General features: G+C 40.8%; 1 protein-coding gene across 5 annotated transcripts; it reads right to left on the bottom strand.

The window, feature by feature from the left end:
• Positions 1-387: 387 nt before the first annotated feature.
• On the bottom strand, positions 388-24,606 carry znf335 (zinc finger protein 335). 5 transcript variants are annotated; one of them, XM_034087148.1, is made up of 28 exons: positions 24,490-24,606; positions 22,952-23,145; positions 22,547-22,823; positions 22,364-22,441; positions 17,942-19,009; positions 17,638-17,820; positions 17,352-17,516; positions 16,998-17,253; positions 16,727-16,904; positions 16,525-16,637; positions 16,408-16,426; positions 16,195-16,311; positions 15,616-15,692; positions 15,308-15,468; positions 13,471-13,694; positions 13,252-13,351; positions 13,065-13,153; positions 12,727-12,983; positions 10,223-10,334; positions 9,930-10,127; positions 9,475-9,617; positions 9,190-9,329; positions 8,961-9,058; positions 8,620-8,706; positions 8,430-8,513; positions 8,268-8,348; positions 1,483-1,588; positions 388-1,087 (listed from the first exon to the last, which is right to left on the bottom strand). In XM_034087148.1, exons 2-28 carry the CDS (start codon positions 23,141-23,143, stop codon positions 972-974), a joined length of 4,719 nt encoding a protein of 1,572 aa, XP_033943039.1. In that variant the 5' UTR covers positions 23,144-23,145; positions 24,490-24,606; the 3' UTR covers positions 388-971. The 5 variants fall into 5 exon arrangements, with proteins under 5 accessions (XP_033943039.1, XP_033943036.1, XP_033943038.1 ...); XM_034087145.1 differs by lacking the exon at positions 24,490-24,606 and adding an exon at positions 24,063-24,348; XM_034087147.1 differs by lacking the exon at positions 24,490-24,606 and adding an exon at positions 24,063-24,348 and having other exon boundaries at positions 8,268-8,327.
• Positions 24,607-24,817: the final 211 nt, after the last annotated feature.

Below are 24,817 nucleotides of genomic sequence, written 5' to 3'. Positions count from 1 at the left end.
GATTATTAATGTAACCCTTTTAGAAGGGAAGATATGGTCCTTTGTTCTGGGAATGTCATTTTCGAGCCTGAAACCTGAAAAACAGGCTTGGGGCCTAACTGGCCTTTGCCTTCATTCATTTTGAAAATCATTTAAAAAATGTCCTGTCATTGCATTCTCCCCTGTACTTTTTTGTTGCTTGGATGTTAATTCAATATAACACCACAAATGACAGTCTCACTATGAATATGGAGTTGCATCAACTAATTTCCGACTGATCTTCGGTACTTGCTTTGCTTTTTAGTGTGCATTGCATTATGATGTAATATTTTAAAGCTGACCGTGAAAAATCTAATTAATCTGTGTTGAACCTGGGCATTTATGGACATATGAAAGAGTGGACACTAGTATACACAAAGTGATTTATTTGGTGTCAGCTTTCAGCCTATTAAACACTTTATATTCACCAAAACGAAACATATCCTCCATCATGGAAAAGAAGAACAATGCAACAGATATGTACATATGTATACTTAGTAAACACAATGTTGAGGCATTCTAACAATTAACATCATTATAACAGATCAAAAATAAACACTCCCTTTTCATTTCAGTCCATTCAAAAACTATAATGTTTATACATGGTTGCTCTGGATATTTTCTAAAACATGATATAAGCCGTTTCAATTCTTTTGATAACATTGTCTTGCAAATGGAGGCAGTTGATGGACGTAAACACAAATGATTTGTATTAATTACAATATAGAACAACCTTGCTAAATCAACTTATAAATGCACAGCCCCTATGATTAGGTTAGAAGCAATGGGTGCAATAATTAGCATTTACAAAAATCTTATTAAACAGTGCAACTGCCCCCAAGCAGAGGATACTGTGGAGGAGATAAGCTTAGTTTACAGCCAGCTGAATGCATGAATTTGTTGAGGTCACTATACTTGTCCGTGCATAGTGGTTTGTAGGTTTGAAAAGCCATCTATTCGTCTGTGAATGTAATGACATCGTATTGGATGCCTTGCTGCTGGAGCTGCTCCAGCTGTTCGGGTGTAGCTTCAGTGTAGACTGTCTGCGTCATGGCTGCATCTGCTACAGCTGCAACAACAAACACCGTCAATTTAGTTTCATTTGTTATGAGGGTGCTGGAATAACTGTGTTTTTGTCATAAAAGGTGAACACACTGGAACACTACGAAGCATTTTTAAATGATGACTGTTCTCAACTGCTTTTGTAGGTTATAAAAAAACTATTTTGACAACAAATAAATGATGAGTTGAATAGAAATGGAAAATAATATCTCTGCAAGCACATTTTTACCTGATAGATTTGAATGTCAACAGCTGAATATACCTTAAAAGTGGTATGCTTTGAAAGATGCTACATCCAAATTCAGTGGCATGGCCTTTGAATTTGGCAAATACACACAACTCAACAGGCAAGTGTAGGATTCAAAGCATGTGAAGTGTTATCTGTTCCCAAAGAGAGCCGACCTGTGACAGCAGAGTGGGTACCGGCCTCCATATCTTCAGGATTCACAATCTGTTCCCCCGAGCTCACGGGTATATACTGGATCTGACCGTCATGACTGACAGCAATCTGAACACAAAAAAAACATGGAGCAATGAGTTTAGGTCAAAAACATAAACCTGTCAAAGATGAGAATTTTAAAGGTCCCCTATTTATGGGCATAGATATGTCTCATAATTATTTGTATGAACATAAAAATAATTTGTGTGTAAATATGTGATTTGTAAATGTAAAACAACATCCACAAATGCATTTAAAAGATTTGCAAACTCACAAATACATTTGCAAGTGTAAAACGGATCTGCAAATACGCTAAATATGTTCACAAATTAAAAAAAGATCTGTGAATATCTCTTTAACATTTACAACTTTCGATCAGGCATTTCTGAATCCATTTTGTATTTGTGGACCAAAAACGCGCTCGCGGATCTCAACTCTCTGTTCACGGATCTCAAATCTCTGTTCGCGGATCGTCTTTTTACACACACGGAATTTTGAGACATATTTTCCGCCGGTCTCGGCTAAAATCTACTCGTGTCACTCGGTTATTTTCGGAAACCACGTGATGGCCCGCTGATGACTACATTTCCGCATGATTTCAAAGTAAGAGCATGATGGTTTGTTTAATGCTCTGTTTTTGTATTATAATGAACAGCGGAACGTTAGATGCATTCTTCATCACCATCACCCTCATCATCATGTTATAGTGATACAGTTAGTTTGTGTTATTGGTTCAATACAGCATATCTCGAGCACTTTCGTTGATGTTGAAGTGCAGGCAATACGCCACTTTCGGGTCCCGGGGGGGAGCAGCTGGCAGCGAAGCAGCCCAGATAAAACTCTTTCTTCATTGTTTGTTGTGTATTCAGTCAAGCGGCGGGTCAAAGTTACAAAGCACTTCACATCTTATTAATCGGCCTAATTTTACTTTACCAGTGCAGTAATAAAGTAATCCGTAGAAAAGCACCATATTTAGGTCAGCCTTCATAGTAAGGCTACATTACATGTTATAATATTCATCGTGTCCTTTACCTGCAGAGTACAGGACTTACATATTGTACATATTATATCAATCCTATAATATTTGTTTCTAACATTTAAAGTGCTTAAAACAAATGTGGGATATTCATTTGATAAAAGTAATTGACAAAGAAATTAACGATTGTCATATTTTATTATGTAGGATACAGAACTGGACTGTAGTCAAGCAAACTTACTTAATAACACATTCCACATACTTGTTCTTTGCGTCAGTGTTTCAATGTTATATTTTATAACCATATACATTATTAAAACAATTAAAATACATGCCCTACCGTTGATTGTGCACACTTTTGCCTGAAATTAATCTCCCACTGCCAGGCCCACGCAGTCAATATAAGTAATTATCAGGGTTCATACACTTTTTCACCAATGATTTTCAATGACTTTTCCATGACTTCTCAATGACCTTTACCTCATTTTCCATGACCAAAAAAAAATTCCCACTGAAAATGGTTTATTTGAACATGGAACAGGAAAGTAACATCTGCATATGAAACATGTTGTGCCTATCTAAAACAAATCAAATAGTAGGCTTACTAGCTTCTACACGCTGAAGCAACTGTAGTCAGGGAGGCAAAGTCATCAGGTATGAAAAAGGTGGCAAGGACCCGACCCCTGACCCCCTGAAAGCAGCAGTGTCAATAATAACAGAAACGCCAAAGAGTCACATCTAATAGAAATATATAAAAGTTTATAATTCTGGCAGCACTGTTGAGCATTTTGAAAATGTATTGTCATGCCTCTGCAAGGCTTAGTCTTTCTATCTTTATAGCCACTGGTGTAAAGTAACTAAGTTCATAAACTCAACAAGTACTATACGTGGGTACAATTTTGAGATATTTGTACTTTATTTAAGTATTTCAATGTTTTGCTACTTTGTACTTCTACTCCACTACAATTCAGAGGTACATGGTGTACTTCTACTCCTCTACAGTTCAGAGGCACATGGTGTACTTCTACTCCTCTACAGTTCAGAGGCACATGGTGTACTTCTACTCCTCTACAGTTCAGAGGTACATGGTGTACTTCTACTCCTCTACAGTTCAGAGGTACATGGTATACTTCTACTCCACTACAGTTCAGAGGTACATGGTGTACTTCTACTCCACTACAGTTCAGAGGTACATGGTGTACTTCTACTCCACTACAGTTCAGAGGTACATGGTGTACTTCTACTCCTCTACAGTTCAGAGGTACATGGTATACTTCTACTCCACTACAGTTCAGAGGTACATGGTGTACTTCTACTCCACTACAGTTCAGAGGTACGTGGTATACTTTTCCTCCACTACATGTATTTAATACCTTTAGTTACTCTACAGATGTGGATGAATGATGTGAAATAAAATCAAGTGTTGAATCAGACTTTAGTTCCACCTGGAGTAAATCCACCAGCTACCCTGCAGTATACAAAGCCATTCAGACTAGCTGCACCTTCACCAGCTTTGAGAACACTTTCATGATCAGTCAATCAATCAATCAATCAATCAATCAATCAATCAATCAATCAATCAATCAATCAATCAATCAATGTTTATTTATATAGCCCAATATCACAAATGTTACATTTGTCTCAGTGGTCTTCACAGTGTGTACAGAATATCAGTATGACAATACGACACCCTCTGTCCTTAGACCCTCACATCGTACAAGGAAAAACTTCCAAAGAAAACCCAGTTTAAAGGGAAAAATGGGAGAAACCTCAGGGAGAGCCACAGAGGAGGGATCCCTCTCCCAGGACAGACAGACGTGCAATAGATGCCGTGTGTATATTGAAAAGATAATACATTTGCAATCATTATAAAACACATCATATATATTATTCTGAAATGGACCAATCTGCACAACGACTACTTTTACTGTCGCTACTTTCACTATATTTTGATGATAATACTTTTGTACTTTTACTTGAGTAACATTTTGAATGCAGGACTTTTACTGTAACAGAGTATTCCTACACTCTGGTACTTCTACTTTTACTCAAGTACAAGATCTGAGTACTTCTACTTGTACTACAAGATCAGAGTACTTCTACTTGTACTCAAGTACAAGACCTGAGTACTTCTACTTTTACTCAAGTACAAGATCTGAGTACTTCTACTCGAGTACAAGATCAGAGTACTTCTACTTGTACTCAAGTACAAGACCTGAGTACTTCTACTTGTACTCAAGTACAAGATCTGAGTACTTCTACTTGTACTACAAGATCAGAGTACTTCTACTTGTACTCAAGTACAAGACCTGAGTACTTCTACTTATACTCAAGTACAACATCTGAGTACTATACTTTTATTAAGTACAAGATCTGAGTACTTCCACTTCTACTAAAGTACAAGATCTGAGTACTTCTACTCGAGTACAAGACCTGAGTACTTCTACTTTTACTCAAGTACAAGACTTGAGTACTTCTACTTTTACTCAAGTACAAGATCTGAGTACTTCTACTTTAACTCAAGTACAAGATCTGAGTACTTCTACTTTTACTCTAGCACAATATCTATACTTATACCACCTCCGTTTATAGCCTATGAAAAACGAAGGCTAAAGCTAACGTTAGCAGATAGTGACAATGTATGCTAGCTAGCTAGCTCAACGATTCCTTAATGATATGTGACAGAAAACTTTTCAGTTCACATCACGCTCTGCCGCTCTGCTGCTCTGCTCTGAACACCTGAACGGCCGTTCTAACAGCTGTTCACCAGCGGCTCAGTCTGTGCCACAGTGACTCCACACAGTTAACGAACGCACCGTAGCTAATCTAGCTGACCCTCATACCGGAGCAGCAGAGTTCAACCGACAGGCAGGAAGACTCGAAGACTCGAGCACACAGCTCGCGCTTCATATATTAAAAAATAACACCATGCGCGTCATGATGGCACATAACAGCTCGCGACCGCAGATTATTTTGGCGATTAGATAAAATGTAAATTATATTTGACGCAATTTTAGTTACATTTCCATGACTTTTCCAAAACTTTGGGAAAAACATCATTTTCCATAACTTTTCCAGGGCCTGGAATTTGCATTTTGAATTTCCATGACTTTTCCAGGTTTTCAATGACCGTACGAACCCTGAATTATATTAATGCATAGGAATGTAGTGATACTTCTTTATTCTTCTTTTGTATACAATTATAACGGTACATAACAGCGGAAGAAAAGTATACATATTTTTAAAAACGGTTTTGTTTTTTGTGACAGAGATTATAGATCCCCTACATTGACTGGGAGGCCAGTGGTCATCTGCGTGAGGAACACTGGGAATAGTTGTTCCTGTCACCCGGAGTCCTCTGAGTGATCAACAGATGGAACACCTTAATGCTAATATTGACCCAATGTTACCATCAGATTCATTTGGAAAGGACATCTACTTGAACACATTACAGTTGGTTCTCTTTACGACTGGAAATTAAGAGCAATGGATCCATGGACTACCAGCAGACACAGTATTCAGATACTTGACTGAAGTAAAAGTCTTGCCTTTATAGTCTTACTTAAGTAAAGGTATGTAAGTACTAGCCAAATGGACTTACATTTGAAGTACTCATTATGCTTTCAAAGGTTCTCTGTATGTGTTAACACTTTTGATTATATAGCTGCATTAATGTGTATGTGATGTGAAAAATAAAATAAAAATAAACATTGATTGATGTGTCATTTCACTAATGTAAATGTTTATGGTTAATATTGACAAAACTTTTGTAGTGCTTTGTATACTGTTGGCTAGTTTAATATACACCAATGCATTATATTCTCATAAGTGATTATCTACGTTTCTCAGAGAAACAGCCCTGTTCCCAGCATTGTGACTATGTATTTGCAAAGGATGATACAAGCAAAACAATCTAATCATACAATTAAATAAAGTTGTTGCATAAATGAAGTGGAGTAAAAAGTAAGAATAATTCCAGTCCTGTATCCTACATAATAAAATATGACAATCATGAATGTCTTTCTTTTTATGAAATCAGTATCCCACATTTGTTTTAAACACTTGCAAATGATATATGCTAGAAACCAATGGATTGATATAATATTTACAATGTAAAGTCCTGTACTCTGCAGGTGCTGGTAAACCTTTCCAACCAAAACAACTAGTTGGTAGGTAGGTACGTAGGTAGGTATAGGCAGACAGATAGATAGACAGATAGACAGACATATAGATAGATAGATGGATATCATATATAGATAGATACTTCATTCATCCCAAATTGTGAAATGTGTGGAAACAAGTATAAACACAATAACATTAAATACAAATGAAAGCAATAGACAGGAATATATCAGTAGAAAGGACACGATGAATATTATAACATGTAATGTAGCCTTACTATGAAGGCTGACCTAAATACGGTGCTTTTCTACAGATTACTTTATTACTGCACTGGTAAAGTAAAATTAGGGCGATTAATAAGATGTGAAGTGCTTTGTAACTTTGACCCGCTTGACTGAATACACAACAAACAATGAAGAAAGAGTTTTATCTGAGCTGCTTCGCTGCCAGCTGCTCCCCCGGGACCCGAAAGTGGCATATCGCCTGCACTTCAACATCAACGAAAGTGCTCGAGATATGCTGTATTGAACCAATAACACAAACTAACTGTATCACTATAACATGATGATGAGGGTGATGGTGATGAAGAATGCATCTAACGTTCCGCTGTTCATTATAATACAAAAACAGAGCATTAAACAAACCATCATGCTCTTACTTTGAAATCATGCGGAAATGTAGTCATCAGCAGGCCATCACGTGGTTTCCGAAAATAACCGAGTGATACGAGTAGATTTTAGCCGAGACCGGCGGAAAATATGTCTCAAAATTCCGTGTGTGTAAAAAGACGATCCGCGAACAGAGATTTGAGATCCGTGAACAGAGAGTTGAGATCCGCGAGCGCATTTTTGGTCCACAAATACAAAATGGATTCAGAAATGCCTGATCGAAAGTTGTAAATGTTAAAGAGATATTCACAGATCTTTTTTTAATTTGTGAACATATTTAGCGTATTTGCAGATCCGTTTTACACTTGCAAATGTATTTGTGAGTTTGCAAATCTTTTAAATGCATTTGTGGATGTTGTTTTACATTTACAAATCACATATTTACACACAAATTATTTTTATGTTCACACAAATAATTATGAGACATATCTATGCCCATACCTATTATACTGTTTTTCATTCATATATAATAGGTCTCAGATATATACAAAACATGTCTCTGAAGTGTGTCGAAATACCAAACAGATCATGAATTTTAGCATCCCATAATCCCCTCTGTTTCAGCCCTGTTTAAAAAATGCTGATTCTGTGTCTGTTACTTTAGATGAAAATAAGGAGCCACTCCCCACGGCCCTCTGAGAGATATTTTTTGAATGCTCTAGGAGGAGATTCAGGTGATAAGGGGGGGGGGGGGGGGGGTTACCTTGCTTGGTTATTGGCTAATGGTTACACAAGCCAAAAAATCGTTATGACATCATAAAGTGTCCAAACTCTGATCAGCATATTTTCAGACAGGTTTTTATATAAATGGATCAGGACAAAAAGAGAGTGAATATTTTTTTCCTGAAACTTTCAGAATCTCTTTACACAGAGGGGACACATGTTTATGTATAAGAGACATGAAAAAGTGGATTTTGCATAATAGGTGACCTTTAAGTTACTTGCTCCACTCTCTAACTGTAGACGGAAATATCTGCCTTACCTGTTGTTCCTGCAGAAAGGTTCCGTCGTGCTCATACTGAATGATCTGTCCATCTTGCATCTGAGGAGCAGAAGAACAAAACTTTTTTTTTTTTTTTAAACACTTTTAAACACTCCATGTATCCATCAGTTAAGGTGACTTTTTTCAGCAATATACACTGACCTGTATGTGGTTGCCATCAGATACGACCACATACTCCTGAGGGATTAGGTGCGGCACTCCATCTTGTGAGATGATATACTGAACCTAAACCAGAAAACAGTTGGGATAAAACTACATGATATAGGGCACTGCATGTTAATATTTCAGATTTTCAATAATTGTCATTGAAGAAGCTATACAAGGCTCTTACCTCAGTCACCTGGTTCTCTCCTGTCATCAGGTGCTGCACTGTTTGTCCATCTATGGTGGTTATCTGCTGGATGTATGTCCCCTCCTCCTGAATAATATACATGTTTTAGTTGTATACATATTTTATGCGAATGAAACTATTTGTTAATCATATAACGTTATAAGCAGGGGTGACGTACGATTACACATAACAATATTGTTGAATTAATCGAGCACTAATGAAGTTATTTCCAACTTCAGTTGTGTTCACAGACTCTCTTGTCTTGAATATCTTTTGATTCAAATATGACATTGTGACACGCCTATATTAAAGTATGTCCAGTATAGTGTGGCTGCTGGTACCTGGTCTGATAGCCCCTGTTCCTGCGCTACAATGATGTGATCATGTCCCAAAGCCTGCAACCGCTCTGGAGTGATCACTGTTTGATGAGCCTGTAGGGCTGTTAGACAGACGGAAAAACACACACAGTTTAAGTTTGAGATTATTTTACACAAAATGTGGACTTTGTTTAGTTCGTAAAATAGCAACCAAAATGATTTATTAATCTCTGATTTATTTGGTTTTCATTACATTGTAGTGTTGCCAGGGCCTCCTCATCACTGTTCACTATGATAGTTTGCTGAGATGAAGCGGTACGCGCCTTGCGAGCGAGATGATCCTGACTGTGGAGACGCTCCATATGAAACTTCAAATGGCCATTACGGTTAAACCTAGATATTGTGCAAAAAATACATCATCATTAGTTGCTGTATTTCAGAAAACTATAACATTATGCATACAGATATGTTGCATAAGAGTTCCTAATGCTAAGCAGATACAAGATTTGTGACAATTTAAATTAGTTAAGCACCGAACCTTTGTCCACAAAGGTTACAGGAGAACGGTTTCTCATTGGTGTGTGTCATCATGTGTCGGCGCAGGTCTTTCTTGTTCTTGGAGGCAAAACTACAGCTTGGACACTTGTGAGGGCGTAGGTAGGAATGAAGCTCCATGTGAGTCTAAAAAATAGGATGTTAACCGCATTCAGAAAGAGTCAAGGTTGGAAAGGAAGTTCAACACGGAAATGCTTTATAAAAAATGAGACACCTTCAGATACATAAAAAAATGCCCTGGAAATTGCCATGTTGTTTTTCATGATGAAACTTTATTTGTTGAGCTATTAAATATTTATAGTGTCATAACTGCACCGTTTCAACAACCTTGGTTTTTATTTATGGCATGACTTTATTTAGTGATTTTTGCCTGTTCATTTTCAATCAAAATAACTGTGTTTTTGATGAGATAAGTTGAGTACAGAGTTGTAGACGCACCTTGACCTCGAGCCAGGAGGTGGAGTTATAATCACAGTCAGGACACTTGAAGGTGTTGGGGTCTATGTGCGCCCTCTTGTGGTTCTCCATGTCAGAGCGTCCGTGGAACGACTCCATGCATATTCGGCAGGAAAACCTCTTTGTGCTCAAACCGGGAGAGCCCATGGCAGACGGAGAGGCTGGAGCTTCGCTGCTCAGCTGTCAGAAGAAAATACACAGTCACAGAGGAGTGATACACAGTCAGTGTTATACTGATATGCACGTGCAAAAAACAATGTATCTGTTGCATTTACCTCCACCTGTTGCAGAACACCATCAGGTAGTGCAGATGTAAGGTAGTACTTTTCACCCTTCATGCTCTCTGATCCGGAGACTTCAGCCTGACAAGGACTGCCCTCCTCGTTACTGAAAACATAACATTTTAAAAATGTGTTATCAAGTGTTGAGAGATCACAAGGGTCATCAATAAGATACATTAAGATAAAATAAACCGTGTGTATGAGGCTCACTGGCATGTAATGTAGGGGATTACTTTAGTCGTTGTTATTGTTTGTTTGTGTTTTTTCAACAACAAAAAAATCTCTTTGTACATACAATCAGAACAAATCACTGCCTAATTTGTATGGATATATTTTGCTTTCCATTTCTAATTGACAAACACTGGTTATGCATTGTCGAAACGCAATAAAAAGATGTTTGATCTGTAGATAAAGTAAACCTAATTATCATTAGTAGTTGATAGTAGTTGTGTGACTGTGTCTTCCAGGCTCCCCATATAGGTCCTAACCAAGCGGCAAACTCTGGGGAAGAGCCGGGACGCTAATACGGAAGTGTCTCAAACTGCAGTTCATCTAGTGGCCAGTAGGAGCAGTCTGCAGAAGGGAGCAATTTCCATAGACCCCCATGTTAAAATGCCCAACTTTACAGCAGAAATAAACATGTTTACATCGTGGTTCAAAAAACCATATTCTCTGTATAATTAGATCCCCCCTTCATGAATATGGATTGGGGGGTGCATTTTTTCTCAACTCATCTGTTTAATTAATATTAAGCCTTAAAGCTTTTGCCTAAATTAGGGCGTGGTCACTTTGATAGTACATGCCTCACTGTCAGCTAACAGCAACTTGTCCACTCTGCTAGGCTACAACCATAGAGGCTACAACGTTAGTTAGTTGTAGTTACTGTACTTGACCCTTTAGCCGTGTTCGTGGTGATTGTGCCTTTTAGGGAATATTGTTACAAATACCAGACAATTCAAATGTTGTGCTGTGCGCTTGAATGTACTAACAGAACTTCCAAGAAGTCTAAAATGATAATATTATACATATTAACCCTGTTCGCAGGTGTTTGTGTGCTTGGTAGCTTAGCTTGCTACTTATTAGCCAGCTAAGGACGTAACCCTTTATACATACATATACATTTTAGTTTATGATTCAGCCTTGGGTAAGACTTTTATAGTCTATGGCTATGACGCCCATAATGCTAAATGGGAGCAAATGTTAATAGGGGACCCAATTATCCCAGTGGTGGCCGCCGGAGCTAACGGAGCCGCAGGGGGCTAGCTCCAGCCGGCGTCCCTGAGCTAGCCCACTGCGGCTCCGTTAGGTCCGGGCGGTGGAGTCCGTCTTTTCTCAACGTGTGAATGACAAGCATTAAGAATAACAAAATATAGCTAATTCTCTTGCAGATTGTCTCATTTGATTATGAATGTAACGTTTATATAGGGGAACTACACTGTTAGCAGTAACTTGGTATGCATCAGGGTTTCCGTTAGCCGGTAATTACCGGTTTTTAGCTGGTAAAATTTATAAAAAACCGGTAAATTCAAAACCTGACGGTCAAAATGTCTGGTAATAATTAGGGAGGCTCCGATCGATCGGCCGCCGGTCATTATCGGCCGATATTCACTCTTAATAGTTTGATCGGTGCTCTCTATAAAGGCCGATCAGGAGAGCTGGATCTGATCGATATGGACATAAACGCGAGTGTAGTGTAACCGGAGCGAGAGAGAGATCAGATCAGCTGCTGAGTCTGACCGAGACACGCAGCTCTGCAGGATCACCTGAAGCCCCGCCCTCTGTTTAGCGAGCTGCATGAGAAACTGACGTGCTGTCAGGAGAGAGAGAGGGAGGGAGAGGATCCGTTTCTCCCGTGTTATTATTCAAAGTTAATGTAAACTTCTGAATAATGTACGTTATCTACTACAAGTAGTTTGTTTGAATGTAATAATTATGTTGTTTGTTGTTTGTGGAATCATTTATTGAAAAATGAATCTGAATTTTTCGATCTGTTACGATTATAAACTGAAGCAATATACAAATGAGCCCGTGAACTGAGTTTTAAACTGAAGCATATCTGCTCATAGTCCGGTAATTACCTGCTAACGGAAACTCTGCTACACAACTATTATTATTATTGAAATATGACCGGTAAGTTTCAAATTAGTCCGGTAAAATAAATTCTGCCCGGACATTTGACCGGCGAGAAAAATCCTAGCGGAAACCCTGGTATGCATGTATTTCATGTTAGCTTAGCTTCTTAGCCTGAGCTAGCTCTGTTTACTTCCAGTTCGGAGGCAGCAGGTCCCGCCTCGGCTTCGCCTCTTTGCCCTTATTTGGAGCAGGCGGGATTAGACTCTGACGTCACAGTCGAGCCGTTAGTGGCCGACTCCGCCTACTAAGGGCTTCACGGCAACTCTGCAGAATCCTATGGGTGACGTCACGGACACTACGTCCATTTATATATACAGTCTATGGTCCTAACTAATGACAGGAAATCATGCAGTGAGTTCTGTTACCTATATCCAGGGCTGTGGATCTCTTCGGCCGCCTGTTCCACCACACTGAAGTCCCCCCCGCTCTCGTAGGCTTCGATGGCGATCTGGGCGAGCTCTCCTGTCTCAGAGGTGGCCGTCTCGTAGGCCTCTTGCAGCACCGTCTCACCGTTCTCCGAAACGTGGAAGGTCACAACCTTTTGTGCCTGTCCCGGAGCTGAGGTCACTGCACTCCACGTGCCCTTTTCCAAAGGTTTGCCTTCTGACTTCAGCACTGCCACCTGAGGAGCATAACCAGTCAAGAAAACTTTTCACATAAATATTGCCTGTAAAGTGAATTATTTATGAGTTATAGAACCAACCTGTAAGGCGTTGCTCACCAGTTCCCGGGCATTGCTCATATTCAGCAGCAGGTCAAGGGCATTCTGGGCGGATTGATCACTGGATTCAGCTGAAGAGCACATAGAGAAAGGGTCAGCATTTGTCCTCAAGGTGGTTACGTCGCCCAGAAAAACTCAAAGAATCCTCTTCAATGACAAGAGGCCTGACCTTGTTCATAGATGATAGTGGTGTTGCCCATAGCGTCCTGGGACACAGAGGCATTTTCCAAACCCTGCATGGCTTGTAGTGTGGCAGAATCCACAGCAACCTTTAAACAGGGATTACAAAAACTGTTATCATCTCCAAATGCCATGAACTATAACTATAATAAGTTATTAACACATGCTAAAAATGTATATATCCAAATTGCATCTCAAACAGACTCACAATAGTGTTCTGCAAATCCTGTGTGTCGTCGTGCTGTTGTAGTTTGAGCTCCTCTATCTGCTGCAGGGTGAAGAAGGGTCTGCGTCGCCTCCTGACCGGCTCCTCAGGGTGGGCCAGAGACCAATCGTCAAACGTCTCAGGGTGGCGACACTGCACATGTAGACGCAAGTTCTTCCTGTGCTTTGTCATGAAGTGGCACAGATGACAGGAGAAAGGCTTCTCTCCTGTAGATGACACAAATAAATAACACAGTGTTAAGAAGTATAGTGCAGTGTTTCCCACAGAATTTGATTCTATTTGTGGGGGCACAGCACCCCCCCGGCAAGAAAAGCCAAAGGCCCCTTAACCTATTCGGGTGGCCCACGCATCCACCCCCCCTCAAATAAAAAAATCATCAGCCCACCTCACTATCCATTAGACCAGTGGTTCCAAACCTGGGGGGCGTGCCCCCTTGGGCCAAATATCATATTTAGACTTTTAAAAAAAAAAAAAAGCAATACATGATTGTCACTAAAAGCCTTGTCTCTACATTACAATAAAATATAAAAAATAATTGATTAATTAATTTGAGTAACAATTCAAGTTAGTAGCTATTAAAGGCATAAAAAGACAGAAATGTATAATTCTTTCTATAGAAATGTTTCTTCTGCCCGTAAAGTGTCCAAACCAGGCTTGTCTGGATAAGCGCATTTTTAAAACATAGTCATTGTCCATGCCAGTTTCAGTTGGATTATTTGTCACAGTTGCTCCGATCAGATCGGTCTCCTCCATTTTGTAGATTATTTACGACTTTTGAATCCACATAAACACATCGGCAAAATCCGGCTTACTTTGAGCATGTGTTTTAAACAGTTTAATCCCTTTGTGAATTGTTTCCACTTCCGCGCCGTCCTTTAATTTCTTCATACAGCAGGAATCCAAATGAATTCATCCTGAGTCCAATAACCATCAAAGTCACTCCAATAGTGCTCCTTAATTACGCTTTCATCCTCCTTTAACAAAATACTTCACATTCATCTAGTTTGTGACAGTAGTTGTAGCATTTTTGAGACTTTTAAACTTTAATTACCGCTGTTGCGCCCCCCCATCCCCCACACCTTGTGTGTGTGTGTGGGGGGGGGGCGCAACTTCCAACAGGAGTCATTAGGGGGGCTCTTGGGAAAAAAGGTTGGGAACCACTGCATTAGACCACCAAAATAAAAAAATAAAAATTTGAGGCGTCCGATATTTAATTGTGGCAGCCCGCCACAACTAAATCAATGTATGGGAAACACTGTAGTGTATTATTGCATATAATAGGTAGACATCAATTTTTTTTAAGCTTAAAAGGTCCCCTATTATACTGTTTTTCGTCAATATATTATAGGTTTCAGATATATACAAAACCTGTCTCTGAAGTCTTTTGCTCCAAATACCAAACAGATCCTGAATTGTAGCATCCCATCAACCCCTCTGTTTCAGCCCTGTTTCAAAAGTGCTGATTCTCGGTCTTTTACTAGATGAAAATAAGGGGCCACTCCCCACGCCCCTCTGAGAGATATTTTTTTGAATGCTCTAGGAGGAGATTCAGGTGATAAGGTGGTAAGGTGGTAAGGTTACCTTGGTTGGTTATTGGCCAAAACATTGTTATGACATCATAAAGTGGCCAAAATCTGATCCGCTCATTTTCAGACAGGTTTTTATATAAACGGATCAGGACAAAAAGAGAGAGAATCTTTTTTCCTGAAACTTTCAGAATCTTTTTACGCAGAGCGGACACATGTTTATGTATAAAAGATATGAAATAGTGGATTTTGCATAATAGGTGACCTTTAAATAAATGTTCCGTCACACTGACCTGTGTGTTTGATGGCCAGATGGGAGACCAGGAACTCCTCTTTCGAAGTGGAGTATTTACAGTAGTCGCACTTAAAGGGCCGGTCGTTGGTGTGGGACAGCTGATGATTGAGCAGCAGCTTCTTGTTGTCACAGGTGTAATCGCAATATTCACACTTGAACCTGGCATACGCACATCGATAAAAAGGTAATTGTGATATCATCCTTTCTATAATCAAACAACAAATGAATCATGTTGACTCGTTAAGGCGTATTCAATTTGAACAGATTGAAACATGACATAACAAAAGAGATGGAGAAAATACTGACTTGCTGTCTCCTAGACTCTGGATGTGGGTCAGTAGGTGCATTTTGAATGTGTAACGTTTCTTGAAGGATTTTCCACACTGTAAAGACAGAACAGCATCTTTAACAGGAGATTTGGAGTAGATAAATAAAGTCCATCAAATTGTTAGTGCATTCACCTTACTGTAAAGATTAACAAAGTTATGCACAAAACAATTCTCCTATTGAACAGGTAACTCATGTAATCAGAGAAGGATGTGCGGTAAAACAAGCTTCTTACAGAAGTACCAATCATATCTCAAAATCATTATTAATTGACCATTTGAAGAATAATTTGATCTTAAATCGTGAATTGTTGCAGTGTCCAGCCATTTGTACAGCAGAATGTAAGTGCAACAATGCACAATAGAGAATGAATGGAAAACCATGATAAGTGTTGTCATTTAGAACAGGTGATAACATCTCTCCTGTAGCTGTCTCTTCTCAATCCGAGTTAAACATCTCTTAGAGTTGTTTGGCAACCAATTGAATATTCCTTGCCATTCATTAATTTTAAAGAAACGTTCTTAAGTGTTCTTAAATTGTAAAATCTATATATCTTACCTTATCACACATGTGTGGTTTCTCTGAGCTGTGGGTCTTCATGTGCTGGGTCAGTCTCTTTTGCATGGGGTAAACCCTGTGACACACAGGGCAGAGGAACTCTGACACTTTTGGTACCTGCAACAACAAGAAAAAAAAAATCACAAAATGATTACATGCATGCTCACAACCAATAAACAATTCTTCAAATGTAGAAAACCTGAAATGTCTCACCAACTCTGTCTTTTTCTTTCTATAGGATGAAAACAGAGAAAAGTATTACAATCATTTAAAAATATATTTCAGGGAATTTGTTTTGTTTGTGTGCTGTACATTATCTTAGTTACTTACTTGTCTTTGTTGTGGACTGTTGAGTGGCGAGTGACATCTTTCTTGTAGACACTTGAGTAATCACACTCGTCACACTTGAACGGCTTGATGCCCTCATGATTGAACATGTGTTCCTGCAAAACAGACCACAAGACTTATAAGGAAACGTTCAAACCTGCACGAAAACTGAGGTTTACCAGAATGTTGTGTCATTGCAACTGACCTTAAGTGAAGACCAGCGCTTGCAGCGATAGTTGCACTGCAGGCACTTGAAGAGCTCCGGGTCATTGCCTTCATGAGAGTCCACGTGGAAGCGCAAATCCTCTTGAGTGAGGAAGCGTGAGCCACAAATCCAGCAGTTATGAGGTCTGAGGAGCGGTTTCAAGGATTTATAGTACCGACTGGAAGATAATGAAGGAAAGAAACAATGAGCTTGTTGTCATATTATGTATTACGATGTGCAACACAGCTTTATTTAAAAGTTTGATACTTACTTTCGGTTTATATACTTCTTATACTTCTTGCGAAGAAAACGCTTGGAGGGTCGACCACGTTTCCTCTGAAACAATTCTTCTGGCTGTGTGTTGGATGAAGGGTCTTTGTTCTCAGAGTCTGATTGGCTAATTGCTGCCTCAGCTGTGTCTCCATCGGTCACCATAGCATGACTGTTGTTGAGTCCGGACGAACTTGCCTCTTCAGGTGCACTACCATCCACACTCACCCTTGGCTTCTTAGCAATACTTTCTGCTTCTGTAACAACCAATAAAAAAGAGGAATGAAGAATGTGTATGCTCTGCGCTGCAGTTAGAGGCTGTTTCTTGCTTTACCTTGTAAACCTGAAGACAAACCTTTGTTGCTGTAGCCTTCTTCTATAAGGCTGTACTTCCTTGGACGGCCAACTTTACGCCGAGGACGACCATGAGAGGAGGAAGAGATTGGAGAAGTGGACTTCTTCAAAACGGCAGGTGGTCTTCCTTTGCTGTCCTCTTCTGCAGGGGTGTAATCACTATCCTCTGACAAAAAGAAGAGAGAGGGATATGCACATTTAAATGTTATCCTTTTGACTGATTCTAAGTCTGAAAAGTCTGCATGTTTGTCTGCTTTGGGGGTTAAATGATACTCCTTCTCACTGACCTTCAGCATCATCAATAGCGCCCGAATCCACAATATCATCCTCCTCTTCTTCTGCTTGTTTGGGCTGAGCAGCCTCAGCTTTTGCTGCCTTCTTCTCTTCAGCTTCCACCCTCTCTGCCTGACGACGGGCAAACGTCTCACTTTTAGGAGGCCTCCCACGTTTACGCTTTTTTGGCATTTCCCCTGGAAAACACACATTATAACAAACTTTTGTATTATTATTATTATTATCTGGGAACAAAGAAAACTTAAACAATCAAAAGTGATATTTCATTGAGATAAATATTGATCAACACTTCCTTACCTACAGGTTTGAAGTGTTTGTCTCTCATGTGGTTGATGAGTGTGTCTTTGGAGACACTCTTGTACGGACACATCTTACACTTGAACTGCTGAACAATCACTACTTCCATCATCTCCTCCAACTCAGCCAGGTTAGGTGTTCTGTGTCCTGAGACTTCTGGCACTGTAGATGTCTCCATCTCCCTGGCCGGCCCTGCTTCCTCCTGAGGCCCCTGGGAGCCTTGGGGCTCCTCTTGGCTAGGTGAGCACTGTTGGGCTGACTCAGGCTCTGTATTAGAGGTGTAAGTCCCACTGCTGCTGATGTACATCCCAGACTGGCTCTCGCTGCACTCCAATGACTCAGGAAGCCCCACTGAGCCTGCTGTGTCTGCCAGAGGGTGGTCCGAAGAGGAGCTGTCATCCTCATAGATGGAGGCCTCTGGGCCGTTGCTGCTTGCCATGTAACAGGAGTGCTGAGGCTGCTGTTGAGAGTGCTGCGGCTGGTCTGGATCCTGGTTATTCTCGTCATCTTCATCATCGTCCCTTGCTTGATACTGAGAGCATCCCGGTTGCTCAGAGTCTGCAGCTGAGACACACTCCCCTACATACTGGGCCACATATTGTCTTAATGTCTGAGTCCGGTGGTCTGCACTACTGTCAATGTAACTGCGTGAATGATGCGGTCGCGCCCCATCGTCCACCGAACACTCCATGTACCCAGCACTGCAGTCTACAACATAGTGACCCCGGCTGGTTGGGTTCGAGTCCGCCCCACTGCACTCCACATATCCAGGCAGATCCTGGTCACTGTTATCCCCGCTGTAGTCAGGGAAACCAGACTGGGAGCGGGTCTGGTCGGGCTCCTCGCCTGAACACTCCACATAGGAAGATGAAGACTCCCCTGTCTGGTCTGGACCGTCTGTACTGCAGTCCATGTACTGGGAAGGGTGGGAGTGCTGGGGCTGGTCGGGCTGACTGCTGCTGTCCTCTGGGTAACCCGAGGGGCCCGGCTGATCAGGGTCATGGTGGCGCCGCAGGTCTCCCTGGTCCAGACAGGTGGAGGTGGGTCCTTCAGCAAGAGCTTCTATGGCTATACGATCAGAGAGGAACGAAGATGACATTTGGGCTACCATAGGAGCTCCTATTGCGAACATATGCATGGATTGTACACACTTTAAAAAAGGATACTCATATGTGTGTCATTCATTTAAAGGTATACTTCATCCACAGAGTTACAATTTGTATCTGTGTTCGATCACAATGACCCTGCTAAGGCTTTAAGGCTTAAGCCCTGAACCTTAAAGGTCCCATGTCATGCTTTTCTGGTTATTACCCATCCCCTTGTGTGTTATGTAGCTTTTTCTGCATGTAAACGGTCTGCAGAGTCACAAACTTTCAAAGTACACCCTGTAGCGAGTAAAACTGTTTCATTTTTTTCTTCCTGAGTATAGTGACGTGACCATACCCAGGTCCAAATGGACTAATCCGTGGAGCCACACACACACACACACACACACACACACACACACACACACACACACACACACACACACACACACACACACACACACACACACACACACACACACACACACACACACACACACACACACACACACACACACACACACACACACACACACACACACACACACACACACACACACACACACACACACACACACACACACACACACACACACACACACACACACACACACACACACACACACACACACACACACACACACACACACACACACACACACACACACCTTTTCTCAGCTGCGGCTCCACATTACTCAGCCTGAACTCAGCATGACACCGCGAAACTCAGGCTGAGTTCAGGTGTGTTTCTCGGTGTCTTGCTGTCTCGCAGACCCCACACAGCAACCAGGAAACGACACCAGTAATACAGCTCACACTGTCCACTCCTCGATCCTCAAAGGGCGGAGCAGCGAGCCAACGTCCCACCAACACGGCACCCACGCAGCATTCTCATCCGTTTGTCATTACTGGTGTCATTTTTTGGCTGCTAACGCCATTGTAACACATAAACACTGATGTTCCGCTGTAACGGAGGTGGACTCATCAGAGCACAGTGGGCTCATAGGGAGGGGGGGGGGGGCAGGAGCTCCAACAAGCCGTTTAGGACAGAGAGTGAATACACATACATGCTGTTTGAGAAACCAATGTGATTTTGGAACATTGAACAATGTAAATATATTCTAGTAGACCTCAACAATGGAATTATGATCAGTAGAAATGGCCATGTCATGGGACCTTTAAAGGGGAAAGGAAACACCAATTACAGTTATAATACAGTAGTTTATTCATTTTACAATGGATATTGATCGTAATATTTATTGTATATGATATTACTCGCCAAAAGAAAATTAATTATCCGCCGGCCGGGTGGGACCAGGCCGCCGCCATTAGGGGAGTCCCAAATGGTGACGTCACTGGCTGTGTTTTCGCTCCACCGGAAGTCAACACAACGTAGCAGATATGGCAGCGATGGAGGAATTTTGCAATGAGATCAACGTTTTGAACAATGAATTTGACTATTCGTCGGGAGATGACATTGATGTGGAAGCATCTACAGTTACCAGGCATCCCATGGCCTATGCTTATGAACCGATTCGGTCGAATAGAGTGGCATACGATCCGGAATAAAAAAATTAAAAAAACACAATGCTAACAGTGAGCCTCTGAATTAGCCCCGAGCGAAAATGCTAACCTATTACTGCACCGAAAATCACTCCTAGCTCCCTTATTACTTATCCTAGCCGCACATCCAACACATCGTTTATGATCGCAAGGAGACACAGAATCTAACGGTGCCCACCTCAACACTGAAAGATACAAACTCGCGAGGTTATCCACAAAAACGTACATCAAAACAAGTGGCGCTAGGTACTAACATACGCCAGGCTAACGGCTTACCTTCCTCATTGTCTGGTCTAAACTGGTCTTCAATGGCATTACAACGATAAAAACGATGATGTAGTTAATCCATAGGTTAATATCCAATGGGGCTGTGTCCCCTTTGAAATGTTCTGATAATCTATAAGCAATAAAACTGCAATTCCGTTATCTGCTGTCCGCTCTGTGCTCCGTGTGCTCTGGGTCCTGCAATACCATCCATCAATAGCAATACTAGCCTTTTTAGGGCTGTTTTCGACAGATGAGCGTGTGTATGCCAGTTTAATTAGTTGAGCTATAGAACACCCCCAATTCTCTATTGTGCGTCATAATAATAGCTACCATTTAGTTTGGACGCGATTGCGTTAATTAATAAGGTCACACTGTGTCAGTAAATACATGTGTGAGCTAGTAATCTGGTAGTGCTGCAATATGTACCTCTCTCGGCAGCTGAAGCAACTCGTTTGGTGGCTCGAACTTCACGTTTGTTGACACTGTCATTGTCTTGCGCGGCCGACGTGCTGGGACGGTCGGTGTTCCCGACTGCATACGTTGAGAAATCGAATATTGTGGGAACAGATCCTGGCTTCAAATCCAATGTTTTGTATTGAACCAGGCATCCAGACTGGACTTTGAGCAGCTTCTCATCCTTTAGTGGCAGCCTATGGAAATGTACTTCTTCCTTCTTTGTATAAAATCCATTTGTGCAGCCTGGGGAAATACAATAAACTCCTGACGACGACCGTTTTCTTGTAATGTAAACTACTGGTGCATTGCACGCCATGTTGTTTGTTATTGAGCTTTGGCCCAGGAAGCCGTACCCAGTCAGTGACGTCACTGGAAAAGTCCCGGAGCAATGGAAGCGCCCATGGTCATTAGGCACGTATTTCAAAAAGTAAATTCGCGTATCTCGATCGTTTACATTGGAAATAGACTAGATAAATAAATTTCCTAATGGTAATATTGTCGCATGGAAAGCAGTTTGAAAAGTGTTTCCATTTCCCTTTAAGGGACTTCACGGGTCACCTGATACATGCTTCAGTGTGCGAGACACGTAAAGGCTTGAAATGGGATGAATACAAAAGGGATGGAAGTTTGCAGCAACATATTACACTACCTTGAGGACACAAATCATAACAAATATATATATATATATGTTTAACCCAATACTTAAATGTTCTTGCCTTGCAGGAGATATTTGCCAACATAAACATACATGTTTTTTTAAACAGCACCTTTAAGCAAAGTGTAGAGAAATGGTTGATGTTCACTGTTGAGGAAAAACATTTTGAGTGTGAAGTATTCCTTTAAGGGGATTTTAAAATAAATAGTCACTTGTTAGAGGACAATTATACATTTTGGTTAATAAAAAGGTGGTATAGAGAGAAACAAATCTGCAATCTGCTCTAAAGGTTGATGATGACTGATTTGTATATGTAAAGATGGTGCTAATTGTTTCATGAACTTTAAAAGTGTTTTTAATGGGCTGATGAGTAAGCAGTAACAACATCACACATACCGTCATCTGGTCCTTGTAATATCAAATATCGGGTTGTTTCTGCACCTCCATCTTCTGCACTGGTCACAGCTATGCAACCTGACAGAAAACAGCATCAGATATCTGCTACATTATTATACTGAATACAACCTTAAAGCTGCTCAGGCAATGGTAAATCAGAAAGCAGAGTGTCAGAGGAAATACCATTCATGATGTCAGGGCCGATGGTGGACTCTATGATCTTGTCAATGGCAGACCCGAGATCTGACGAGGTAGAAGCAGTGGAGTCAGAAACCATCATGGATCCTTCAGATGTAGCACTGGAGTGGACCAGCACTTGGGCTGAATCAGACACCATCACCGACTGAGTCACTGTGGAGACGCTGGACACGCTGGTGGACTGAGCCACTGAGGAGGAGTCTGGGAGATGGACTGATGAAACTCTGGCGTCTGTACTGGAGCTGGTTTCTGGGGCGAACACCTTGACAAGGAGAGAAAAAACGTGATACCAATGTAAAGACATTTATAACACAAAGCCTAACTGGTATCTGGTTTTGTTGGACTGTGGGTTTCTACCACACATAATCATATTTTAATTAAAAAGCTTACCATAAGTCCCTCTGAGCTCTGTCCAACATGGCAGTCGGACTCAGGGGCCTGTGCATGAGAGGCAGCAGCATCACTGCTGTCTGCAGACATGGCCTCTGATGACTCCACTCCCATGCCGCTTTCAGACGGCTCCTCCATCCCCGAAGGACCCGCATCGCTGCTGCTCTCCACCTCATTCTCCTCTGAATCCATGACTTCAAAAATAAAACATAAACTCAATATCAACTTTTAAGTTTATGTAGCCTTTAATGCCTTGGGGTGTGTTGCTACTTCACTGTGTTAATAAATTATGACATAACATAACTCCTGATTTGTTTCATGACTAATCTTTATAAGAAAGCTCTTATGGAAGATTTTTATTTTAGACGGAGAACTTTTTTTTATTTCATACTCTCTTAACTGGTAACTAAAGAAAAACACAAATGTGTCTTTCTCAAGGTATTTTGTATGTTTTTTTATAGCTGTCATTGAGTCTTTCAGATGAACAACTTCAAGTGAACCAGAGTTTTTGAGGTATGGTTTTGCAGTCACTTTGAATGTAGTGTTTGCATTTAGTGTATCCTTATGAAGACTTTTATATTGAATGTGAAACCAATGATGGGTTTGTAGGAATTTAAATGACTTTGTACCAAACGGAATGCAGAGGGAAACAGTTTAAAATAGCTAACTGGGCATGTTTTCTATCCAGGGGGTGTACATAACAAACATTTTTGTATTAAGAACACATAAGTGTACACTTGTAATTTTTCTCAAACTATATTTTCACTACATCTAATGGTTTAGTGGTGATGGTGGGATACAATGCGAAATGTATAGAAAGTGTTAGGGTGCTAAAAATAAGGCTTATTGAGTTGTTTTATTACTTTGTGAATAGTGTAACAAACTGTTAGGAAAACAAGGACCGTTAGCATTCACCTAGGCTAATGCTTACACGTCTGTCAACATTATGGCTGTATCAAGTGTTTTCACTCTCTGTGGAGTGATTAAAGGTCTCTATTTTGAGTGTGTACAGTTCAAATGTGGTCTGGTCTGTTGTGACTTGTTCGGTGACATCAGCTGACAAGTTATTTAGAAACCTAACGTCAACAGGACTGAACGTTTGTTAGCTCACGATTAACAAGAGCAGCTAGCATTAGCCTTTAGCATCGTTGTCAGCTCGTTTTCTTGCTCGATGAAGCTGTAAAACAGATATCATTGTCACCCAATGAGAGTGTGAGTGTTTTAATATAATAACGCTGTTGTTTGTAGATTATGTCACTGGTCTAAACAAGTCGGCGTAGTCGGTGTCACCCTAAATGAGTGTAACAGCGTCTTAAAGAGCGTGTGTTAGCCATTTTAATCGGGCCCAGCTGCCCTTCACCCTGCCTGCTCCGTGTCGCCATTTTCCAGCAGGCAGCCCCGTTTTACACTCAGGCATCTGAAGGCTGTACTGGGGACCTCGAGGGCCTCAGCCGCGGCAGACCGCCCTAATACTCTCCCTGAAGAAAATGAAAATATTTTCCTCCTCCGGCTCCAGAATAATCACGCTTTATTCTTACCGTTTATGTTCGAGTAGAAGCGTATCCTTTAGTGTAGATGCGCTTACTAGGACAGAAAATAGTAACCGATAATTGTTGCTTCATTCTAGTCGGGCGCCATGAGACTCGCCTAGCTTCCTGTCCGTGCAACCGGATCTTATTTATTATTTTTGTTGAAAATGATCTTGTTGTTTGACGAAAGGTTAATTTATTTGTCTGTTTTAAAAAACAGGTGTATTGATTGATTGATTATTTTATGTCTGAAATATTTGGTAGATGTGATGTTTATATTCCCTTAGTGGACTATTGTTTTTTGAGGAAGGACAATTGCGCATATGAATGCGGAGTA

This window comes from Pseudochaenichthys georgianus, chromosome 7 (assembly GCF_902827115.2).
Source record: "Pseudochaenichthys georgianus chromosome 7, fPseGeo1.2, whole genome shotgun sequence".
NCBI lineage: Eukaryota > Metazoa > Chordata > Actinopteri > Perciformes > Channichthyidae > Pseudochaenichthys > Pseudochaenichthys georgianus.
This window is presented reverse-complemented; position numbering and strand designations above follow the sequence as displayed.

Excerpts from the sequence above, each read along its gene's own strand:
- znf335 (XM_034087145.1), bottom strand. The coding sequence starts at position 24,084 with ATGCTAGCTGCTCTTGTTAATC. Across the intron at positions 10,335-12,726 it reads ATCCACAGCCCTGGATATAG|TAACGAGGAGGGCAGTCCTT; the intron begins GTAACAGAACTC and ends TTATGTTTTCAG. Across the intron at positions 8,514-8,619 it reads GAGAGAACCAGGTGACTGAG|GTTCAGTATATCATCTCACA; the intron begins GTAAGAGCCTTG and ends TTTCTGGTTTAG.